A 24554-nucleotide genomic window follows, 5' to 3' on the forward strand; every position below is an offset into this window, starting at 1 on the left:
ATTTCAAGTAAGGGAACTATGTAAAATAAAGTGTGGGTCCCCCCCATCATAGGTGAAATTTTGAGATTTTGTTTGAGAAGGTTAACATTTACCATAAAATTATAGTAGTTATGCTGATAAGGAAAGTCATAGAGAGGGTTATGCGCTTTAGTACCTTAACAGCAATAAAATTAAAATGCTCTGCTGTTATGGGTAAGTTTATTATAATCCCTTGCCTTCCGTGAATAGAGAAGAGAGAAGCAGCGATCTTGCCAATGTTTGCAGCATTATAAAAATACATTTCAGAATAGCCATGCCAGTAAAAATATATTTAATGTTGTGATATATACTTTTTGCCTTAAAGCTTTAAAAGCCATTTAAAAAGCTTCATGCCACAGGTACTCTAGTTAGTACCTTTTCTGATTTGTTAGGTTATTCTAAAGAAGGCGAACCTGCTTGGAGCCTTAGATTGCCAGAGTGGAAGATCCAGAATCAAAACTGTCCATCCTTTTTATTTTCCTCCTGGCTGAAACTGAACTAGAGATGGTTCTCTAAAATATGAATATCCAGTAGTTTGGGATTGTTAATACATTTCTTGGTTAGAAATGTGTTTCATTATATTTCCCTATTTGTCCGTCTCCATTGAAAATGGGCCTATTTGGCATTCAATTAAAAAAATAGTTGAATTTTTAAAAAGTTTACCTTTCTATCTTACTAAGCACTTAATAGATTGAAATATAATATATATTTTTTAAGTGAAAGATTATGATTTTGTTAAGGGGTCAGGGAAGTTTATTAATAAAGGGTAAGTTAAGATAGTAAATAATTTAGACCTTGTAGGCCATTTATTTAGTCTCTTGTCATAACTACTTTTTTTTTTTTTTTCAAGATTTTGTTTATTTATTCGAGAGAGACAGAGACATAGGCAGACTCCCCATAGGGAGCCTGATGCAGGACTCACAACCTGCGCCAGAGGCAGACACTCCACCACTGTCATAATGCAGAAGCAGCCCTAGACAATATGTAAATCAATGAGTATGCCTATGTTTTAATAAAACTTCATTTAAGGAAATGAGCCATGGGCTGAGTTTGGCCCACCAAAGTTTTTTTTACTACCCCTTGCTTTTAGTTCTCTCAACAATCTGCTCTTAGAATGGAATTTTTTAAATTAAAACCAAGTTTGATACAGTTTTTTTGTGATGTATACCAGCTGTATAAAAGTTACAAAATATAAAAAATATGCATATAAGTTACCAATGTAAATGTATTTAAAAGTGAAGAGAATGTAAGTAATGAAAGTGATTAGTGGGTAAAGTAGATGGGTCATTTGTGTGCAAAGGGTAATGCATCTTACAGAGGAATTAACAGTAAAACAGGTGCTGTGGGAATTTCTGTCCAGGTTAGGTGAGAAATAGATACTAGTTATTTAAGTGATTTGAAATAGCCCTTAAGAAAAGTAATTAGAGTTCTTGGGATGGAGGAGAATGGAGGTGAGGTGAAAACAATATTTACGGATTTTTTTCATTGATTTTTTCCCCCCACTACTGACATCTGCTTATTTAACTTGGAATATGTCCCATTTAATCGGGGTATTGGCACTGTTTATTCCTTATTTTAGCAATTTGTTAGGATTCTTATTTTCAGCAAAGTGCCTTGACTCCATTGAAGATCTTATCCAGTGAAACTTGCTGGAGAAATTTCTAGGACATTATTTGTTGCTAGTTGAGAAGGTAGCATTAGCAGAAAAATTTTCCTATAATGCAGTTGAAATAGGATCAGTTTGGTTGATTTGGGTGTTCATTGGTTTAAATATGTTCTTAATTGGATAATTGAGAAGTAGTCAATATCTTGGAACAGGTATTTTACCTCTTCAAAGTCTTCTTTGAATTTTTTTTTTAAAGTTCTGTCTTTTGAGCTTCTGTTAATAAGTGCCCCAAATTTAAAAATCATCTTTCTTGGGATCCCTGGGTGGTGCAGCGGTTTGGCGCCTGCCTTTGGCCCAGGGCGCGATCCTGGAGATCCGGGATCGAATCCCACGTCGGGCTCCCGGTGCATGGAGCCTGCTTCTCCCTCTGCCTGTGTCTCTGCCTCTCTCTCTCTCTCTCTGTGACTATCATAAATAAATAAGAAAATTAAAAAAAAATAAAAAATCATTTTTCTTTAAAAAGTACATACCATTATTATGATAGTGTAAATGTTTGAGTAAAGAGTGTAGGAAGAATGTTAATATTAAGTACATCAATTTAAAAAAATCATGATTTTAGTCAATGTCTAGAATGTACTTACTAAAAAATAAAAAATACTCATTTCTAGTTAAGTCATTTTTAATATGTTAGAAAAATTCTTCCTTGATGTGAAGGTAATGTTCAGGTTGCAAGTGAAATTGCTTCTTTTGGTTAAGATGCCTGCTCTCATCAATTATTTCCTAAGTTATTGCTAATGTAAAAAGATAGGAAAACAAAATGAAAAACTTGGATAGAGAACAAAATACTATTTGCAAATTATTTGATTGCAATATTTTGAAAATCCAAAGAATTACACCAAAAATTAGCTTTCCTTTTTTTTTCTTTTAAGATTTATTATTTATTTATTCATAAGAGACACAGAGAAAGAGAGAGAGAGGCAGAGACTCAGGCAGAGGGAGAAGCAGGCTCCATGCAGGGAGCCCGATGTGGGACTTGATCCCGGATCTCCAGGATCACTCCCTGGGCTGAAGGTGGCGCTAAACTGCTGAGCCACCCAGGCTGCTCCGAAAATTAGCTTTCCTAAACAATAATAATCAATTGGCAAATTATAAGAGAAGACCCATTTATAGTAAGATCCACAAAATAAAGTTATGTGGCGCTGCCAAAGGAAAAAAACCACAAAACTTAAGTGGGAGATACAGTGTCTCTGGGTATAAGATTAAATACATCCCCATTTGATAGGTTCCATTTTCCACACAGATGTTCCACAGAAAGCTTGTATCAAGTGGGAGGTGGCAGCTGGTTAGTGGTGCCCATTGTACCATTCCCAAATCCTGTAGTGTAAGGAGAATCAGGGCAGGACAGCTACTCTTATTGTACAAGTACCTTTCCAACACAACCGTGTTATAAGAGACCTGCCCTGGTGAGCTTGCATCCAGATGACAGCTTATATCTCTCAAAGCTTTCTGGGGACAGAAAAGCTATTCTGTGTACATTCAGCAGCTGGTGAACATTATTTTTTTAATTATTTTATTTTGAGATTTTTTATTTATTCATGAGAAACACAGAGAGAGGTAGAGACACAGGCAGAGGAAGAAACAGGCTCCATGCAGGGAGCCCGATGCAGGCTTGATCCTGGAACTCTGGGATCACGCCCTGAGCCAAAGGCAGATGCTTAACCGCTGAGCCACCCAGGCATCCCGCTAGTGAGCATTAGAGCAGATTCCATCCTCCCTGATTCCGGGCTATAGAAGATCCATACTGGGAGGTGATAGAAGATTCTCCCCCATGTTGTCCTCTAACCCCTGACACAACTGCTCTGCAGGGAGGATCTGGGAGACATTCAGCAAAGAGCCAGGTTTCCCATACCCTCACTCCTACGCCCTACCAAACATGCTCCATAGTACAAAGGCAAAGAAAGGGGTTCACTTTAGGGGAAGGGTTGAGTGAGCTTGACAGCACACTTCCCATACACTAGGGGCCTAACTTTACCTGGAACAGACTGGAGCAGTTTGTACCCTCCAAAATTGTTGAAAACTATAGGACAATCAGCTACCAATTAAATAGAGGCTAGCAGTTACTGGTAATACCAATAGATACCAGCCAGAAAGCTTAAAGACCGAATCGGGGAGACAGACAAAGACTGGGTAAAACTACAGACATCCCTTGTGATTAATATGTGTGATTCAGGGCTAGAGCCACATGAGAACAACCAGAGTTACAAGTCCCTAACAGAATGTAGGACAAAACTTGTAAACTCCCTAAACGGTGAAAGATGCCACACCCCACATAGTGGTGAAGGGTGTAAATCTCCCTGATTCAGGGGGCTTAAACACAACCTCTTATTAATTAATGGCTGATCATTAATGATGCTGACTCAGAAGCAACCCTTAGGAAGTCATCCTTAAAGATAAAAATGAGAGAGACAACTTGAGCAGGAACATCAGATGTGTCCCTGCACATTGTGAGGGACACAGACTTCACGAATTAGTTCAGCCATGCCACTAAATAAAAAATAAGCTCAGAGTAGACTGGAGAACCACCATGGAGACATCCTACAATATGTTACCTAAAACCTGTTTTCAACACAAAATTAGACATTCAAAGAAACAAAGTGTGACACATGGACAAAAGCAGGCAACAGAAATTTCTTTTGACAGACAGCAGATACAGGATGTGTTATGAAACAATTGTAAATCTGTTCAAACACCTAAAGAAAACCAAGTTTAAAGAATTAAAGTATGCTGACTGACTCATCAAATGTAAAGAAAAACAACTAAATGAAAATTTTGGAGTTGAAAATTTGGAACTTTTGCTAGGGAGGCTCAATAGTACATTTAAGCTGGCAGAAGAATCAGCAAACCTGAAGTTGGATGGAGAGAAATTACAAAATCTGAAGCACAGATGGGAAAAGGAATGGAAAAAAAAAAAAAAAAAAAGCCTTCCTCACACTACATGCACAAGTCAACTCAAAATGGATCATAAACCAAAATATAAGCAAAAACCATAAAACTCATGAAAATATTGTGACCTCTTTAAGTAGTCGTCTTAGATATGACACCAAAATCACCAATGAAAAAAGAAATAGATAATTTAAAATGCATAGTTTTTATTAGATTATGAGTTGACCTATTTCATCTAATTCAATAATTTCAATAATAAAAACTTTGCTCTACATATCTTCATTCCTCTAGCAATGGGAGACAATTAAGACATCTGGGAATGTCTTAATTTTTTTCTTCCTTTTTGAAGGATAATTTTGTTGACTATAGAATTGATTGGCAGTTTTTTCTGTTCAGCACCTTGAGTACATCATCTCACTGCTTCTGGCCTCCATGGTTTCTGTAGAGAAGTCAGCTGTTAATCTTATTGAGGATCCCTTGTATTGATGAGTCCCTTTCTTGCTGTTTCAAGAGCTGTTTCTGATCCCTTGTATTGATGAGTCCCTTTCTTGCTGTTTCAAGAGCAATTGTCTCTTGCTTTTGTTTTTAATAGTTTGATTATAATATGTTTGGGTATACATATCTTTGAGAACTTGGGAGTTCCTGGAGTTTCATGGATTTGTAGGTTAATATTTATCATCAGATTTGGGAAGTTTTTTTCAAATATTCTTTTCGATGCTTTTTTCCCTTTTCTTCTGAGACTCACATTATATATATGCTGTTATACTTGTTGGCTCTATTCTCTTAGGCTCTGTTCATTTTCTTCATTTTTTTCCTGTTCCTCAAACTGTACAATGTCAAGTTGATCTATCTTTAAGTTTATATATGCATCTGCTTGCTCAAATCTGTTGCTGAGGCACTCAAGTGAAATTTTCATTTCAATTATTATACTTTTCAACTCTGTAATTGAAAGTTATAGATTTAAAAGTTCTTTTCATTACTTCTATTTATAGTCTTCATTTGGTTGAAACATCCTTTCATTTCATTCTTTAGACATGGCTTCATTAAAATCTTTGCTTAGAAAATCCGGTGTCTGGGCTTTCTCAGGATGTCTATTGATTGCTTTTCCTCCTGTGTATGAGCCATATTTTCCTCTCTTTGCATGCCTTGTAATTCTTAGTTGAAAACAGAACATTTAAATTATTATAATGTGGCAACACTGAAAATCAGATTCTCCACTCCCTCTTCCATCCTAGGGTTTGTTGTTGCTGCTTGTTGTAGTTGTTGTTTGTCTAGTAACTTTTCTGAACTAATTTTGTAAAGTGTGTATTCTTTGTCATGTGTGGCCACTGAAGTATCTGTTGTTAACTTAATGGCCAGCTAATGATTGGACAGAGATTTCCTTAAACATCCAGAATGAAAAAATCTCCCACTGTTTGCCGTGGATTCTGTGTGTTTTTGTGGTGCACATCCAACACTCAGCCAGGTAGTTTACAATTGTGCCTTAACCTCAGCTTTCTACTTAGGAGAACCTCCAGGTCAGTCAGAGATGACAGCTTGGGGCCTTCTCAGGGCTTTCCTTAGAATACACACAGCACTGACCATGCATGTAGCCTTCTAGATTCCCAGGAATATGTTATAACTTTACAAAGCCCTAATGGACATCATTCATTCCCTAGCCTGTCCTTCCTAGCTTTTGGATCTGTTGCTTCAAATGTTATCTATTACCCCAGGCAACAGTAACCAAAATATTTGCCTGTTAATGTTTTAGCATTGCCCCCAGGTAGCAGCTTTAGCTCCAGGCAAACTTCAGGTGGACAAAAGTCAGTTTCCAAGAAGCTACCAGATTAGTCAAATGATTACAATTCTTTGTGACTTTTACACTAAAACTACAAATCATTGTTGAAAAAGATTAAGAAGACCTAAATGAATGTAAAGACATCCATGTTCATGGATTAGAAGACAACCCACAGAATGGAAGAAATATTTTCAAATAATATATCTAATATGGGAATTGTACCCAAAATATATTAAAATGATTATAACAACAATAAAAAGACAATCCCATTAAGAAATGGTCAAAGAATTTGAGTAGATATTTCCTCAAAGAAGATATATAAGTAGCTAATAACCATATGAGAATATGCTTAATTAACCTCTGTAGTCATTAGGGAAATACAAATCAAAACCACAATGAGATAATACTTCACACCCTTTAAAATGGAAATAATCAAAAACAAAGACAATAACAAGTGCTGTTATGTGGCAAAACTGAAACTCTCATACATTGTTGGTCAGAATGTAAAATGGTGCTTTGGCAAATAGTTGGGCATAACTATTAAACATGGTTATCATATGACATAGCAGTTCCATTTCGAGATCTATACCCCAAAGCAAAAAATATACTCACCTAAAAACTTGTACACAAGTGATTAGAATGTTATTATACATAGTCGTCAAAAAGTGGATGCATCTCAAATGTTCATCAACCAATGAATGAAAAATGTGGTATATCTGTATTATATACTATTTAGAGAAAGAGAAATGGAGTATTGGTACATGCTGTAACATAGATGAACCTTGAAAATATGCTATAAGAAAGAAGCTAGTCACAGAGGACCACATATTGTATGATTGATTCCATTCATATGAAATGTCAAGAATATTAAGTTTATAGAGACATGATAGATTAGAAGTAAACTGTGATGGGGACTGATGGAGAATAGAGAGTGTCTGCTTATGAGTATGGGGTTTCTTTTTGAGGTAAGAATGTTCTAAGCAGATTGTAGTAAAACCCACTGGATCATACAGTTCTAAGTGGGTGAATTTTATAGTATGTGAATCATATCTCAATGATGCCATTAAAATTATCACCTAGTAAAAGTTAGCCATTAGAACAGGGAAATTGGATGCTAAGGAGCACAGAAATGGCAAATGTAGGACTCACTATTATTTTTTAGGAGTAAAAACGAATAAATAGGAAGAAACTAAGTACTTAGAGTAGGGCTCCCCAATCTCTAGTCTGAGATTCAGATCTTGTTAAAGAGATTTTTAAAAGATTTTATTTATTTATTCATGAGAGAGGCAGAGACCTAGGCAGAGGGAGAAGCAGGCGCCTGATGTGGGGCTTAATCCTGGAACTCCGGGATCACATCCTGAGCTGAATGCAGATGCTCAACTGCTGAGCCACCCAAGCATCCCCTTAAGAGATTGTAGCTGCCACAGGTACATTTAGTTGGTTGACAGTAAAGAAATTTGTCAGATGGTACAGACCTTAGTTGGTCTGTAGGAGTAGTCAGTTCAGTAGCTGTGGAACTCATTGGAGGGTGCTGGTTAGTTAGAGCCTCTCAGGTTGTAAACAGCCTGTTGAGTGTTCTAGAAACTCACTGGAAGGCAATGGCAGCCTTAGGCTGGTCCCCAGGTAGTTGCCCCACTGACTGGTAGAGAAACTCTCTGGAGAGTGTGGCCAAGCTGGAGCCCACTAGGTGGCTGAGAGAAATCTGCTCTGAGCACTGGTGAGCTAGAGCCAGTTAGCAGAAATTGGCCTGTAGGCAGCTCAGTGAATGAGCTGGGCCTGCTAGGTAGCTGAAGACTGATTGTCACTGGGCATCCCTAATCCACTCATGGGAAAAACCATACTGGAACCAGGAAGGGACCACCAGTGAACTTAGTGATGCTTACCAGTGCATTTCTGAAGGCCTTGGTGAACACACTGGAACATAAATTTCTGGTGGGTCTTTTTCCCTCACAATACATCCACTCTAGCACGCTTATTTCTCTGAGTCTTAAATTTTTTCCTCCACTGTCTTCCACAGCAATTCAGACATTTCAGCCTCAATTAGTGAAAATCATCACTTTCTCTAGTTTTGCAGGAGCCACCCAGTGAATTTGTACCATTTCCTAGGGATCTTGCCAGGGTGTTAAATTCTGTATCCTGAGAAGTTCCCTTAAGTTAATAAATTATTTTTTATTGGGTCATATTCTGGCTCTTTTGTTCAAGCATTCTCAAAATCTAGTCCTATGATACTCCCTCAGCTCCTGCCAGATACATAGTGCCTAATTCTTTAATCTTTCATAATTTATTCTTTTCTTTTTTCAGCAGGACTAGCACACCCATGGCTGTTATTTAACTTTAGTTACTGGTCTAGCAGCCAAGACAAGATGGGGCATATTCTAAAGGAAATTTCTGTTGTCTTGCAGGGGAGAGGCTTCTGCAGTGTCTTCCTACACAGAGTCATATTTTTTAATGAAATGGACACCTCTGTCCTTTCTGTAGATTTTGAAGGTTTAAAGGAGTCTGGGAAACTAAATAATTGGTGGCATTCACCACCACCAAGTTCACTACCATTCATCACCAGATACACTCATCCCACTTGTCATGGTCTAAGGTTTTCTTGATTGGGACTCTGACGCTAGTATAACAGACCTGTCTTGGGTTAGAATTAAATTATCTTTACAACTCAGCAACTCTTAAATCCTGAGTTTGGTCTTCAGCTTTTTCCTCTCTCATGGTAGGAGATGATTAATTGGGTTGCCACTTTATACCAGAGATGGTCTATGCATCAAATACCTACCCCCAGGATGAGGTCCCCACTACCATCTTGGTGGTTAGCAATCTTGTCCAAAGACCTATCTTAGTACCTACTTTCTTGGACTATTCCTGGTACTAACCTTGTCAGTTGGGTTTCCTGAGGAGAAGAAGATGCTGAGTTTGGAGTGCAAGAGTAGTAATGCCTGGGAAAAATTAAAGGGAAGGGAACAGGATTGAGTAAGAAAAGCTTTGAAACATAGTACAGACCCTGGTGAAGGAAAAGGACTTGTGAGTAGAAGCAGGTTTGGGTATAAAAAGCCTCAGTATGTTGTGCATTGCTGATGAAGTCAGCCAATCCAATGAATGTATTAGGTCAAAGACTTCCCATTAGAGGAGTTCCATGTTGAGCAGAAATGGCCAGGAAGAGCTTGGACTTGGCTCAAAACCCAAGGTAGATTGTAAAGGCCCTGGCAGCTGAAGGCTGTCAGCTAATTGCATTCCTCACAATTAAATGCCAAGTGTTTTCTTGATGGGAAATCCAAGCAGTACACCTCTATGGCTGCCACACTGTGGGGTAATGTCAAGTAGTGTGACATCTGTGTCCCTGGAATCTCAGAGGGGAGAAGGACAGGCAAAATGTTTGAAGGAGTAATGATTGAATTTTTTTCTAAATTTGATGAAAACTATAAATCCCAAGATCTAAGAAGCAGCATGAAGCTCAAGCAGGAAAAGAACAAAGAGCACCATATAAAGACATACCATAATCACATTCTTATAATCACAAGTGATAAAGAGAAAATGCTGAGTGGTCAGAGAAGAAAAAGCACACATTATGTACAAAGAATCAAAGAGAAGAATTACTGCATACTTGTCATCAGAAACAACACAAGCCAGAAAACAGTGGAATGATATCTATAAAATACTGAAGGGAAAAAGTGAATTCTTAAGCAAAATTATTCTTCAAAAATGAAGATAAAGACAATTTCACACAAGAGAAATCTAAGTCCTCACCAGCAAAATTGCACTATCTTAAATATTAAGAGAAATGCTTCAAGTGACAGTAAAATACACTCAGATGCCAGATGGATATTTGATCTATACAAAGGAATTAAGAGCACTGGAAATGATGAGTAAATGAATAAATATTTAAAAACTTTCCCTGCTTTGTTTAGGTTCTTTTAAGGAGAATTCAACATTTAAGGCAAAAAATAACATCATGGTATTTATAACATTTAAAAGTAAAATGTATAACAATAGTGCAAAGGCAGGGAAGGAGGAATGGAGATACACTATTGTATTTGAAAATAAATTGTGATAAGTAAAAGATGTATATTGTAAACCCTAAAACCATTAAAAAGAGATATAGATAGAAACATTAAAAAGAGATATAGCTAATTAAGTCAATAGTGAAGACAGAGTAGATTTTAAAATGTCAAACCCATCAAGACAGGGAAGAGGGGGAGGAAAAACAGGTGAGATTATATAGAAAACAAATAGAGATAGTAGATTTAAACCCAATCATCAGTAACTGCATTAAATGTAAATGGTGCCAACACTCCCATTAAAAGTCAGAAATTGTTAGGATAAAAATACACAGACTTCAGAGCAAAAGATAATACTAGGGATAAAAAGAAAGACAGATAAAAAGAAAGAAAAGAAGATAAAAAGAGATAAAAAGAAAGATAAAGAGATCTATTCATTAGGAAGATAAACAATTCGGAGTTGAGGCAGGATGGTGGAAGAGTGGGGTCCTCATTTCATCTTTCTAAATTTCCCCAAAATTTAGCTAGATAATTTTCAAACCAACCTGAACACCTATGAATTCAACCTGAGATATAAAGAAAGAATGGCAGGCACTCTACAAATAGAAAAGTGACCACTTCTTTCAAGAGAGGCATGGCCTCCAGGAACAAAGACCTCACATGGCAAACTGCTTATACTGAGCCCAGCCACCTGACAGTGCAACTCCACCCAAAAACAGACACCTGAGAATCAGTGGAGCAAGCCTCTCCCCCAGAAGACCCAACAGGAAGAAGAGGGGAATAGCAAGTTTACTGACCAAACAGGACTGAAAAACTCCAGGACTAGGGGAGTATATAGAACTTGAGGGTTTTTTTTTTTTTTTCTTATGATTCATTTACATTTCAGGTTAAAATTTTCCAATAGTCTTTCTTTTTTTCTCTCTTAACTATAATATTTATTAACTCTTCATTTTTAAGTTTTTTCTTTTTTAACTTTCATATTTTATAATTATTATATGTTATAAAAATGTTCTTCATTTTTGGCTTCCTTTCACCATATTGAATTTTATTTTTGTGTATATATGTTTTGTTTTTTTAAAAATAATTTTGGAATTTAGTACCTTCTAATATATAGACCAAAATATACTCAGAAACAAGTGGATCACCATTTTGGTATGCTGTGAGATTATATTCTCTCTCCCCCCACCATTTCACTTTCCTTTTTCCTCTTTTTTCTTTCTTTTGCTTCCTTCCTTCCGTCCTTCCTTCCTTCCTTCCTTCCTTCCCTCCTTCCTCCCTTCCTTCTTTCTTTCCTGTTGTTTTTTCTCTATTTAAGTTTTGCTTTTTTAAAAAAATAATTTTGGAATTTAGTACCTTCTAACATACAGACCAAAATACACTCAGAACCAAATGGATCACCGTGTTGGTTCACTCTGAGATTATATTCTCTGTCCTGCCCCATTCCCCCCCCCTTTTTTTGTTGTTACTGTTTCTCTATATAAGTTTTGCTTTCTTTTATAATTTCAGAATTTAGTGCCTTCTAACATATAGACCAAAATACACTGAGAATGAAGTGGACCACCATTTTGGTCCACTCTGTGAGATTATACTCTCTCTCCCCCACCCATTTCCCACCCCCCCTTTTAATTTGTTTGTCTTTATCTTTTTTCTTTTTTTTTTCTGGTCCCTGACCTCTTCAGAATTGTCTAGTATATATTTTGCTTGGGTCATGGTTGATATTTTTGATTCTACTGAATTGTACAGCCATTCTGCACTGGAAAAAATGACTAGGAGGAAGAATTCACCACAAAAGAAAGAATCAGAGGTAATAATCTCTGCCACGGATCTAATGGATATGGATTTAAGTAAAATGTTGGAGATAAAATTCAGGATTAGAATTATAAAGTTTCTAGTTGGACTTGAAAAAAGCATAAAAGACTCTAGAGAAACTTACTACAGAAATGAGGCTGGAATTAAAAATACTCTGGATGCTCTAACAATTGGACAAATGAGGCAGAAGAAAAAGTGACATAGAAGACAAGTTGAAGGAATGAAAGGAAGCTGAAGAAAAGAGAAAAACAACTAAGCCCAGGAGGAGAGGAGAGGGCTCTGAGAAATAAATGGTAGTTTGAAAAAAAATCCATATTATTGGGATTCCAGAGGGCATGGAGAGAGAGAGAGAGAGGACCAGAAGGTATGTTTGAACAAATAATAGTTGAGAACTTCCTTAATCTGGGGAAGGAAACAGGCATTCATGTCCAAGAGATAGAGAAGATTCCTCCCAAAATCAACAAAAACTGATCAAGACCCTGACATATAATAATGAAGCTTGCAAATTTCAGAGATAAAGAAAAAATCCTAAAAGCAGCTCAAGTCAAGAGATTCCTAACATACAGGGGGAGAAATATAAGATTAATAGCATATCTATCCACAGAGACCTGGCAGGCCAGAAATGGCTGGCATGATATATTCAGGGTACTAAACAAGAAAAACATGCAGCCAAGAATACTTTATGACCAGCAAGGCTGTCATTCAGAATGGAAGGAGAGATAAAGAGTTTTCAGGACAGATAGAAACTGAAAGAATATGTGACCACCAAACCAGTCCTGCAAGAAGTATTAAGGGCATCCTGTAAGTGAAGAGGGAGACCAAAGAAACAGAGACAATCTGCAGAAATAGTGACTGTACAGGTAATACAATGACACTAAATTCATATCTTTCGGTAGTTACTCTGAATGAGAATGGTCTAGTCAAAAGACATAGGGTATCAAACTGGATAAAAAAGCAAGACCTATCTATATGCTGTCTACAAAAGACTCATTTTAGACCTAAGACTGAAAATGAGGGGGTGGAGAACCATTTACCATGCAAATGGACCTCAAAAGAAAGCTGGGGTAGCAATCCTTATATCAGATAAATTTGATTTTAAACCAAAGTCTGTAGTAAGAGATGAAGAGGGACACTCTCATATTTAAAGGGTCTGTCCAACAAGAAGACCTAACAATTATGAATATCTATGCCCCTAATGTGGGAGCAGCCAATTATATCAACCAATTAATAACCAAAATAAATGCATAGATAATAATACATTAATAGTAGGAGATTTCAACATTCCACTCTCGGCAAAGGACAGATCTGCTAAGCAGAAGATCAATAAAGAAATAAGGGCTTTGAATGACACACTGGACCAGATGGACCTCACAGATATGTACAGAAAATTCCATCCTAATGCAACAGAATACACATTCTTCTCAATTGTACATGGAACTTTCTCCAGAATAGACCACATACTGGGTCACAAATCAGGTCTCAACCAATATCAAAAGATTGGGATTATTCCCTGCATATTTTCAGACCACAATGCTTTGAAACTAGCACTCAATCACAAGAAGAAATTTGGAAGGAACTCAAACACTTGGAGGTTAAAGAGCACCCTACTAAAAAATGAATGGGTCAACCAGGAAATTAGAGAAGAATTAAAAAGATTCATGGAAGCTAATGAAAATGAAAGCATGAAAGCACAACTGTTCAAAATCTTTGGGATACAGCAAAGGTGGTCCTAAGAGGGAAGTACATTTCACTACATGCCTCTTTCAAAAAGATTGCAAAAATCTCAAATACATAAGCTAACCTTATCCCTAATGGAACTGGAGAAAGAACAGCAAATAAAGCCTAAGCAAAGCAGGAGAAAAGAAATAATAAAGATTAGAGCAGAACTCAATGAAATAGAAACCAGAAGAATAGTAGAACAGATCAACAAAACTAAGAGCTTTTTTTTTTTTAAAGAATAAAGATAGGTAACCACCTAGACAGACTTATTAAAAAGAAAAAAAGACTCAAATTAGTAAAATCATGAATGAAAAAGGAGAGATCACAACCAACACGAAGGAAATACAAATGATTTTAAGAACGTATTATCAACATTTATATGCCAACAAGTTAGGCAATTTAGAAGAAATGGATGCATTCGTGGAAACCTATAAATTCCTGAAACTGAAACAGAGAGATGGAAAACCCAAACAGACCAATAACCAGCAAAGGAATTGAAGCAATCATCAAAAACCTCCCAAGAAACAAAAGTCCAGGGCCAGATGGCTCCCCAGGGGAATTCTATCAACCATTTAAAGAAGAAATAATATCTATTTTACTGAAGCTGTTTCAAAAGATAGAAATGGAACTAAAACTTCCAAACTCATTCTATGAGGCCAGCATTACTTTGATTCCGAAACCAGACAAAGACCCCATCAAAAAGAATTACAGACCAATATCCCTGATGAAAATGGTTGCCAAAGTACTCACCAAGATACTAGCCAAAAAGATCCAACAGTACGTTACAAGGATTATTCACTATGACCAAGTGGGATTTATCCCTGGGATGTAAAGGTGGTTCAACATATGTAAATCAATCAATGTGATAGATCACATTCCTAAAAGACAAGAACCATATGATCCTCTCAGTTGATGCAGAGAAAGCATTTGACAAAATATAGCATCCTTTCCTGATTAAAACTCTTCAAAGTGTAGGTATAGAGGGAACATACCTCAATATCATAAAAGCCATCTATGAAAAACCTACAGTGAATATCATTCTCATTGGGGAAAAACTGAGAGCTTTTCCCTGAAGGTCAGGAACATGACAGGGATGCTCACTCTCACCACTGTTGTTCAACATAGTACTAGAAGTCCTAGCCTTGGCAATCAGACAACAAAAAGAGATAAAAGGCATTCAAATTGCAAAGAAGTCAAACTCTCACTCATCACAGTTGACATGATAGTATATATGAAGAACCCATGTATATGAAGAACCCAAAAGACTCCACCCCAAAATTGCTAGAACTCACAGCAGTTCAGCAGTGTGGCAGGATACAAAATCAATGCACAGAAATCAGTTACATTTCTATATACTAACAGTAAGACTGAAGAAAGATAAATTATGGAATCGATTCCACTTACAATTGCACCAAAGACCATGAGATACTTAGGAATAAACCTACCGAAGAGGTAAAGGATCTGTACTCTAATAACTACAGAACACTTACAAAAGAAATTAAGGAAGATTAAGGAAGACACAAAGAGATGGGAAAACATTCCATGATCTTGGATTGGAAGAATAAATATTGTGAAAATGTCTATGCTACCCAGGGCCATTTACACCATTCAGAGCAGTCCTTATCAAAATACCAAAGACTTTCTTCACAGAGTTGGAAAAAATAATCCTAAGATTTGTATGGAACCAGAAGAGACCCTGAATAACCAGAGGAATGTTGAAGAAAGAAACCAAAGCTGGGGGCATCACAATGCCTGACTTTAAGCTGTGTTACAAAGCTGTGATCATCAAGACAGTATGGTACTGGCACAAAAACAGACCCATAAATCAATGAAGAATAGAGAACCGGAAATGGGTCCTCAATTGTATGGTCAATTAATCTTTGACAAAGTAGGAAAGAATATCCAATCAGGAAAAAAAAAAAACCAGTGTCTTCAATAAATGGTGTTGGAAAAATTGGATAGTCACATGCAAAAGAATGAAACTGGACCACTTTCTTATACTATACACAGAGATAAACTCAAAATAGATGAGAGATCTAAATGTGAGACAGGAATCCATCAAAATTCTAGAGGAGAACACAGGCAGCAACCTTTTTTTACCTCTGCTGCAGTAACTTCTTGCAAGGTACATCTATAAAGGCAAGGGAAACGAAAGCAATAATGAACTATTGGGACTTCATCAAAATAAAAAGCTTCTGCACAGCAAAGGAAACAGTCAACAAAACTAAAAGGCAACCTACAGAATGAGAGAAGATATTGCAAGTGACATATCAGATAAAGGGCTAATATGAAAGATCTATAAAGAACTTATAGACCACCCAAAAAACAACATACAAGAAATAAAGAATCCAGTCAAGATATGGACAGAAGACATGAACAGACATTTCTCCAAAGAAGGCCTACATATGGCCAACAAACACATGAAAAAAATGCTCCACATCACTTGCCATCAGGGAAATACAAGTCAAAACCACAATAAGATACCACTTTACACCAGTGAGAATGGATAAAATTAACATGACAGGAAACTGCAAATGTCAGCAAGGATATGGAGAAAGGGGAACCCTCTTGCACTGTTCGTGAGAATGCAAGCTGGTGCAGCCATCTGGAAAACAGTGTGAAGGTTCCTCAAGAAGTTAAAAATAGAGCTATCCTATGACTTAGCAATCGGACTACTGGGTATTTACCCCAAAGATACAGATACAGTGAAACACCTGCACCACAGTGTTCATAACAGTAATGTCCACAATAGCCAAACTGTGGAAGGAGCTGAGGTGTCCTTCAACAGATGAATGGATAAAGAAGATGTGAGATATATATGTGTACACACATACACACTGGAATATTACTCAGCCATCAGAAAGGATGAATACCTACCACTTACATTGATGTGGATAGACCTGGAGGGTATTATGCTGAGTGAAATAAGTCAGTCGGAAAAAGACAATTATTATATAGTTTCACTCATATATGGAATATAAGAAGTAATGCAGGGGGCCATAAGTGAAGGGGGGAAAGTGAATGGGTAAACATTAGAGAGGAAGACAAAATGAGAGAATCCTAACTCTGGGAAACAGACAAAGGTCACAGAAGGGGAGCTGGGTAAGGGGATAGAGTAACTGAGTGATGGTCATTAAGAAGGGCACATGATGTGATGAGTACTGAGTGTTATACTATATGTTGGCAAATTGAATTTAAATAAAATTGTAAAAAAGATAAAACAATTCTAAAGATCTCTGCACATAATTCCAAAGCTTTAAAATATATGAAGCAAAACTGACAGAATTACAAAGAGAGATCCACAGGTATAGTTAGCGTTTTCAACGCTCTCTGTAGAGTAAGTAGGCAAAAAAATCAGATCAGTAAGGACATAAAAGATTTGAGCAACACTACCAATCCACTTGAGCTACATGAAATTTTATAACACTCCATACTTCTTTGTAAATATACATGGGACATCCACTAGATCATTCCAATTTTCAATAAATAAATTGAAATAAATTTAAAATAATTGAATTCATACAGACTGTATTTTCTGTCTATAATAGAAATCAACCTCAGAAAAAGATTTGGAAACCTGTCAGATATTAGAAATTAAATAGCACTTTTCTGATCAACCAATGGTTTAAATTAAAAAAAAAAACCCACAAAATTTGAAAATGTTTTGAAGTGAATAAAATTGAGAAAACTATATTAAAATTTGTGGGATGTTCTAAAGCTGTGCTTGGAGGGAAACTTTCAGTTTTAAAAAGTTATATTAGAAAACAATAAAGGTTTAAACTCATTTATGTAAGCTTCCATTTTAAGAAAGCACATAAAGAAGAGCAAATTAAACCCAAAATAAGAAGAAGGAAGAAATAATAAAGGCATCTATGAAAATTAATGAATAGAAAACAGACAACAGAGAAAATTAGTGAAACCAAAATTTGGTTCTTTGGAAAAAATCATAAAAATGATATTTAGCTGGACTGAAGAAAATAAGAAGATAAATATTGCCAACATCAGGACTGAAAGAGGGGATACTATTACAGACCCCACACACCTTAAAAGGATTATATGAGAATATTAGTATCAACTTTATGTAAATTTGACATTCTATTTGAATTAGACAAATTATGTGGAAGATATAAACAAAATACAGAGAAAAAATAGAAAGTCTTAATAGCCTGTATCTGTTAAAGGAATTGAATTCATAGTTTAAAACCTTCACACAAAGAAAACATCAGCCCAGATGAATTTGTTGGTGAATTCTATCAAACATTTTAGGAAGCAATAATATCAGTGCTATACAAATTCTTTCAGAAAGTAGAAAAGAGAACATTTTTCATGTCATTTTATCAGTTCATCAGTCACCTGATACTAAAACTTGAAGACATTATACAAATACTACAGACCAACATCCTTTATGAATGTATGCAAAAATCCTTAACACTGTATTAACAAATCTAATTAGCAATATATAAAATGGATGCTATATCACGACCAAGTAGGGTTTACTCCAGGGAAGTAAAATAATATGTTTACAATACATATATTCATCAAGGGACTTGTATCCAGACTATATAATATATTCTTATAACTTAATAAAAAGACAACCCAATTTTTTAAATGGGTAAAAGATTTGAAGTGACATTTCAAAAAAAGAAGATATGTACATATGAAAATATGTTCAATATCATTAGTCATCAAGAAAACACAAATTAAAGCCACAGTGAAATACTACAACACACCTACTGGAATGATTAAAATTAAAATACTGATAATATAAAAAATAATAATAATAAAATAAATAAAATTAAAAAAATAAAATACTGATAATATTAAGTGCTGATTAGAGTATGGAGCAACAGAACTCTCACATATTGCTGAATGTCACTGTAAAATGGGACATCTACTTTGGAAACATTTTGGCAGTTTCTTACAAAGTTAAATATGTACTTTCCATGTGACGCAGGATTACCACTCTTAGGTATTTACCTAAGAGGAATGAAAACAGATGTTCACATAAAGACTTCCACATAGATGTTCATAGCAACTTCCATCATTTTAAAACCAGAAACAAATTCCATCAATGGGTGAATAGAAAAACAAATGGATGTATATCCATATACTAACATACTACTTAGCAATAAAAAGAAACAACTAATGATACACATAACAATGCAGATGAATCTCAAACGCATTTTGCTGACTTCCAAGTCCTGGAGTGTCCTTTTCTGGATTCTCCTCCATTCCCCTACTTGCTCCCATCATACTAATCTGGAGCCTCAGCACTTCAGGCCTTAGTTAATGCAGTGGCCACTCTGCCTCCAGCCTTTCAATTTTCAACTGCACTTTGACAGAACAGTCTTCATAAATGCTACTTCCTTATATCATCGCGAAAACTAAACAAAAATGTAAAATAGTTAATATTGTGTTAACATTTAATGCAATTCTTCTAATGCCCCAGCTTCCAGAACTCTAAGATTTCTTGCCAGATCAATACAATAAATTTTCCTGTTACTGAGACTATACATAAGTCTTCTAACTTGTTCTGATATTCTATTCAATGAACTGCATTTGAGACTCTTACCTTAGAACTGTATGGTCAAGGATGTAATACAAATCAGCTCTCCGTCCAGACTTTTTTCTCAGTCAGAGGCAGTTCCAGTCTTCCAGTTATCCAGGCTTGAATCAATGGAGTTAGTGTGGACTCATATTTCACCCTATTCCCCATATATGATTAGTTAACATTCCCTATAAGTCCTTAGACATTTCCCTTATATCTCTTTCTTTCTATTAAAAAGATTTTATTTATTTATTTATTTGAGAGAGACAGAGAGAACAAGTGGCAGATCAGCAGGGGGAGAGAGAGGGAGAATCAGGCTCCCTGCAGAGCAAAGAGCTAGATGTGAGGCTGCATCTCAGGAGCCTTAGATCATGATTTGAGCTGAAGGCACACACTTAACTGACTGAGCCATCAGGCACCCCTGTTTCTTTATGGAGCCCTGGTCAGTACCACATCTTACAACAGCCTGCTTGCAATAATCTTCAAATTGTGTCTTTTGCTTCTAGACTTACATGTGAGATATTTGAGACTTCAACTATGGGGATAGCATTTTCAGAGACCTACATTGCCATAAGTATTTGTATATATTATTCTCATAAAAACCCTGCAAGGGAAATAAGAAAAATAAGTGCACTGAGTACTTTGTTCAAGGTGATACAGCTAGTGAAGGACAGAGCCAGCAGGATTAAGACCTAGGCCCAAATGGCCCATTTATAAGTAAAAAGAGATAACAGATAAAATTTAAAAGTTCTACATTTGTCTAGGGTTAAAAAGGGAGGAGACTTGCACTTGAGATAATAGACAAGTGCTTTTAAGTAGGGACTTTTATTCCACGTATTTTCCTTTAAGGGTTATTCTAATTCTCAGCCATTATTTTAAGTGCAGTTACCATCCTGAATAAAAGTTCTGTTTGACATTCTCATAAAGTGATGACTCTGATTTTAAAGATATTTGAGTGGCTATTTGGTTATCTTCAAGGTCTTGAGATTATTTGTGCATTTCATTTGCCTGACATACATACCAACAGACGTACTCAGTAAATGTTGGGTGGTTGAATGAAAGAATTATAAATAACACTTTCAAGTTTTACAATATTTAATGCACTCATTTAAGAACCCCATAAGGTTGGTTGCATTATCATCTCCATTTTACAAATGAGGAAACCAAGACACTCATGGCCAAGTTCATATGATTATTGGCAGACCATGGTTTATAAACAGAGATTGAGGCAACTAACTCATAATCCCTTACACTAAACCACAATAGTATCTTGCTTCTTGGCTCATGGAAGAATTATCTTGGTGGTCATTCAGATTGTTAGTAGAATTAATATATGCATCTTGATGCTTCACATTTTAAGATGTAGGCCAAGGGTTCTTAGCCTTGGATCTTTGGATCTGTGGTCCATGGACAGGTCCTATGGGACCATGTATCTCATGAAATTTGATTAGAGTTTGTATGTGTGCATAAACACATTTTTCCCTCGGGGCAGAGACCTACAGCTCTCATCAGATTCTTAAAGAATTTTGTAATAACCAGAAGATTAGTTATTATATAATAATGGACATGGAGAAATATTTGGGATTTTCCTGAGACAAAATTAAAGTTATTAAATGTTCAAAAATACTTATAGGTCAGTTTATTTGAAGGAATGTCCACAGACTACATTTTATCTCTGCAAAGGATACTTTGGTTAGGGGACTAGAAATTAATATTTATTAGGCACAACTAAATGTCAGGTATTTAACATATCTAAGCTTATCTTAATTCTTGTATCACTACCAGAAAGATATCATTTTACAATTGTATAAAGTGAGGCTTAGAATGGTAAGAACATGGCAGATAATGTACTGTAGGACTAGGGTACCCAGACCTAACTCTGAAGCTGGTACCACCTCACCTTGTGGTTAGACACAGTTGCTAAATGCCAAGGCATTCAATGTAACCAGCCTTGCTGAGAGGCAGCTTTTCGTGGTTTCCTTACAATACTACCTAGAAATAGAGGCTGAGTTATATGGCACCTTCGGGCCATTTTGAAGAACAGGAATTCAGTTTGGCTTTAAGATCATATCCCATTCACATCTCTACATTCTGTTCTTTGGGACTCCCTTTTAGACAAGTCTGTCACAGCTGCAGTGGGATTGGTTTAGCTCCCAGACTGTAGGGTATCTGAACCATTGGTCTGGCTGACTCATTATAGCACACTTTAGGCCTCTGGTGCCCACAGGCCTCCTTTTCCCATTTCCGTTGTCCATTTGAAAAAAGGAACAGTCCTCCTCCTCCTGCAGCTGCAATGGAGTTAGCAACATCCTTGAAACACAAAACAGGAACTGTAGTCAATTGCTTCTTTGAGCTGCTATGCAATGTACTTCTTCTTGACTAGCGACTTTTATTCTACCTGCTAGCTTGCATGAAAATCTCCCTATGCAAAACCATTTGTTTGTCAAGCACTGCAAATCACGGACAGGGCCTTTGAGATCTCTTAAAAGCTTCTCTAGTTTCACAGAGTAGCCTATACCACCTGCACAAGAAAGTTTTAGAGAAGTAGATAGGCCATCCTCTTGTAACAGATAGGGGGAAGAGACTGCTCTCTTGGATAGGGTGTTTCTCCAGCTTTGGGGAGAAGTGGATCCCTTAGCAGAGACTGGCTTATCTCCCATAAATTCTCCCAGCCTCTGCTCCAAGAAATGTACCCTAGCAGTGCTGAGTATCATTTGACTGGATTAATATTATCTCATGGCTATTCTCCTCCACCTAGCTTCACTAGGCTACCTGGGGGGAGGATAGTGGGGATGGATTCAAAGAGGTTGTTATGGGGCCAGGATTATTTTGGTAGCAGAATAAATTAGTGAGAATTTACTCAAATAGAAAATAATTCCACACAGCACTGAGGAAAACTGAAACAGAAACCTCATACTCCATACTACTAATGGATGCTTTGCTTTACAAAAGAGAAACCCAGTTTATCTGAGTTTCCTAGAGCTACCATAACAAAGTATTATAAATTGAATGACCTTAAAAAGAAAACCCAGAAATTCATTGTCTCCCAGTTCTAGTGGCTAAAAGTACAATGATCTTTACAAGTGGGTCTGTGTGTTACTCTGAAATACTGCCTTCAAAATCTTTTCAGATTTTGCTCTTACTCAGTGATCAATTATTAGATTTATCTTAATTAGCTCCTTTACCATTTAAGTACACAGTAAAATAAAAAGCTTTGATATGACAAAGTATATTACATTTCTGGGATGATCTAAGACTTTGTATGTGCCTGCTGATAATGGTATCTCTTTTATTCCTTAGTGTTCATCAATGTCTGCTTTTCTGCTCTTGTTCTGTGGGATGTTTCCCTATTTTTGCCTTCATCCCCCTTTGAATTTTATATCAAGCTTAGGGTCCATTTAATAGACATGCAGATCAAAGAAGTATAATTATTTTTAATAAACAAAGCTAACAACATAATTGTGGACAAGGACTTCTAGAAAGTTCCTATTCACATACATCTCCCATGGCTTAGTTGCAGTTTCCCACTCACAAAACAGACATCCCCCTTAATCTGTACTTATAAATATTGTACATTATCTATATTTTATTTTCTACACATTGCAATTTCAACCAAGACAATTGTCAAGCATTGGCAGTAGACATTACATTAGTGTACCAGTGACCATTGTGGTGGCTCAAATTTTCAGTAGCTTTGTTTTAATCCAAGAGTATTTTTTTCTTATTTTGAAAACAGAGGGTTATTTTCTTACATGACTAAAAAGACTTTACACCTATTTCTTTTAAATAAAGGCATTTATTTGAAGAATATTAGTAGCATGATTACTCAACCTCACCAAATATTCACAGTTCATCAGGTCAGGCAATAGAACAAGTCCATGTGAGCTTCTTATAAAGAAATGGATGACCACTTCAGTAGGTGCCTCCATCTTCTATTACTGGAGGATTCAGAATCCAAAATATGAAGTTTGGGGACTTTTTCTCAAAAGCAGAAATAAAGAAAATGTCTGAAGCGATGATGTTGACCTTTTTCAAAAAAATCTATGAAACTGTAACTGCATATTTCAGTCTTGTTGAATCTTTTGTATTATTCTGACTGTCAATGAGAACCAGAGGGCTATATTGATGATTCTTGATAATTTCAGCAACACTTCCAAAGTACTACAGCAAGAAAACATAAATGAATTAAACGTTGGAATTTAACTTTGAGCTCTGCTCCTCCAATCTGCTCCCACTTTCTCAAGTTAGTCAAAGTTACTAGGTCTCAGCTGACATTCTACCCAAAAAAGTCTAATTTAACAAAGGCTGTAATCCTCAAAGTGGCAGATTCTGGCCTTGCCTGTAGTCGGTAACAGTAAAAACACTGGCAGCCTCAATTAGTGTAACCACTTAGAGAAATTATTTCATTGAATTATGATGTAATATTTTCATGGATTTTTATTTAGTAACAAGTGTAAAACTGTCATACACTGAGTTTCTCTACATTCTCTATAAAATATAGCTTATCTGTTATGTTGCACTAGTCTTAAATGCAAGGACTGATGGAATAAATTAAGTGTTTTAGTGTCAAAAGAGAGTTATTTCCCAGATTACTTCATGCTAGTTTTGTTTTTGTTTTTCATTTTGAATAAAGAAAGCTTTCTTAAATTCTCATATTTCCATTTTTTTCTCTAGCTCCCAGAGCTACTTAATAATTAGTTTAGAGTTAATCAATAAGGAATCCATGCTAAGCTCTTACCATACATACTTATTTTCCTGTGTGCTAACTCCTATAGTCTATGGATTTTAATTTAAGGTTATGACAAATATTTTCCTTAAAATTTATCAAAATTTTAAATGAAAGATAAAATAAATATAATATACAGCAGGAAATGAAATACATTGATTATACAAAAGTATAATTATGAACTTGTAATAAGTTCATAATCATAAATAAATGCATTTAGAGTCATTTTCAAAAAAGCAGTAATTGTTTTGCAACACTGCCAAAAATTTAGCAATTATCACTAACTGATTTTATTGTCTTTTCATTTCTTTTTTTTTTTTTTTAATTTTTTTTTTAATGTATTTATGATAGTCACACAGAGAGAGAGAGAGAGTGGCAGAGACACAGGCAGAGGGAGAAGCAGGCTCCATGCA

The 24554-nt window shown here is 36.1% G+C and overlaps 2 protein-coding genes across 3 annotated transcripts in view; one reads left to right on the forward strand and one right to left on the reverse strand.

Annotated features, from left to right (window-relative positions):
• The window catches only part of DNTT (DNA nucleotidylexotransferase), a 188798-nt gene that overhangs the window by 26558 nt on the left and 137686 nt on the right, over positions 1-24554 (forward strand). The gene's annotated exons all lie outside the window — the stretch shown is intronic.
• BLNK (B cell linker) overlaps positions 23192-24554 on the reverse strand; it is an 81797-nt gene continuing 80434 nt past the window's right edge. For both annotated transcript variants that reach the window (XM_072739650.1, XM_072739649.1), the window contains one exon: positions 23192-23576. In XM_072739650.1, the coding sequence (XP_072595751.1) occupies positions 23457-23576 (120 nt within the window). In that variant the 3' untranslated portion in view covers positions 23192-23456. The remainder of the gene's footprint in view (positions 23577-24554) is intronic.

This window comes from Vulpes vulpes, chromosome 15 (assembly GCF_048418805.1).
Source record: "Vulpes vulpes isolate BD-2025 chromosome 15, VulVul3, whole genome shotgun sequence".
Taxonomy (NCBI): domain Eukaryota; kingdom Metazoa; phylum Chordata; class Mammalia; order Carnivora; family Canidae; genus Vulpes; species Vulpes vulpes.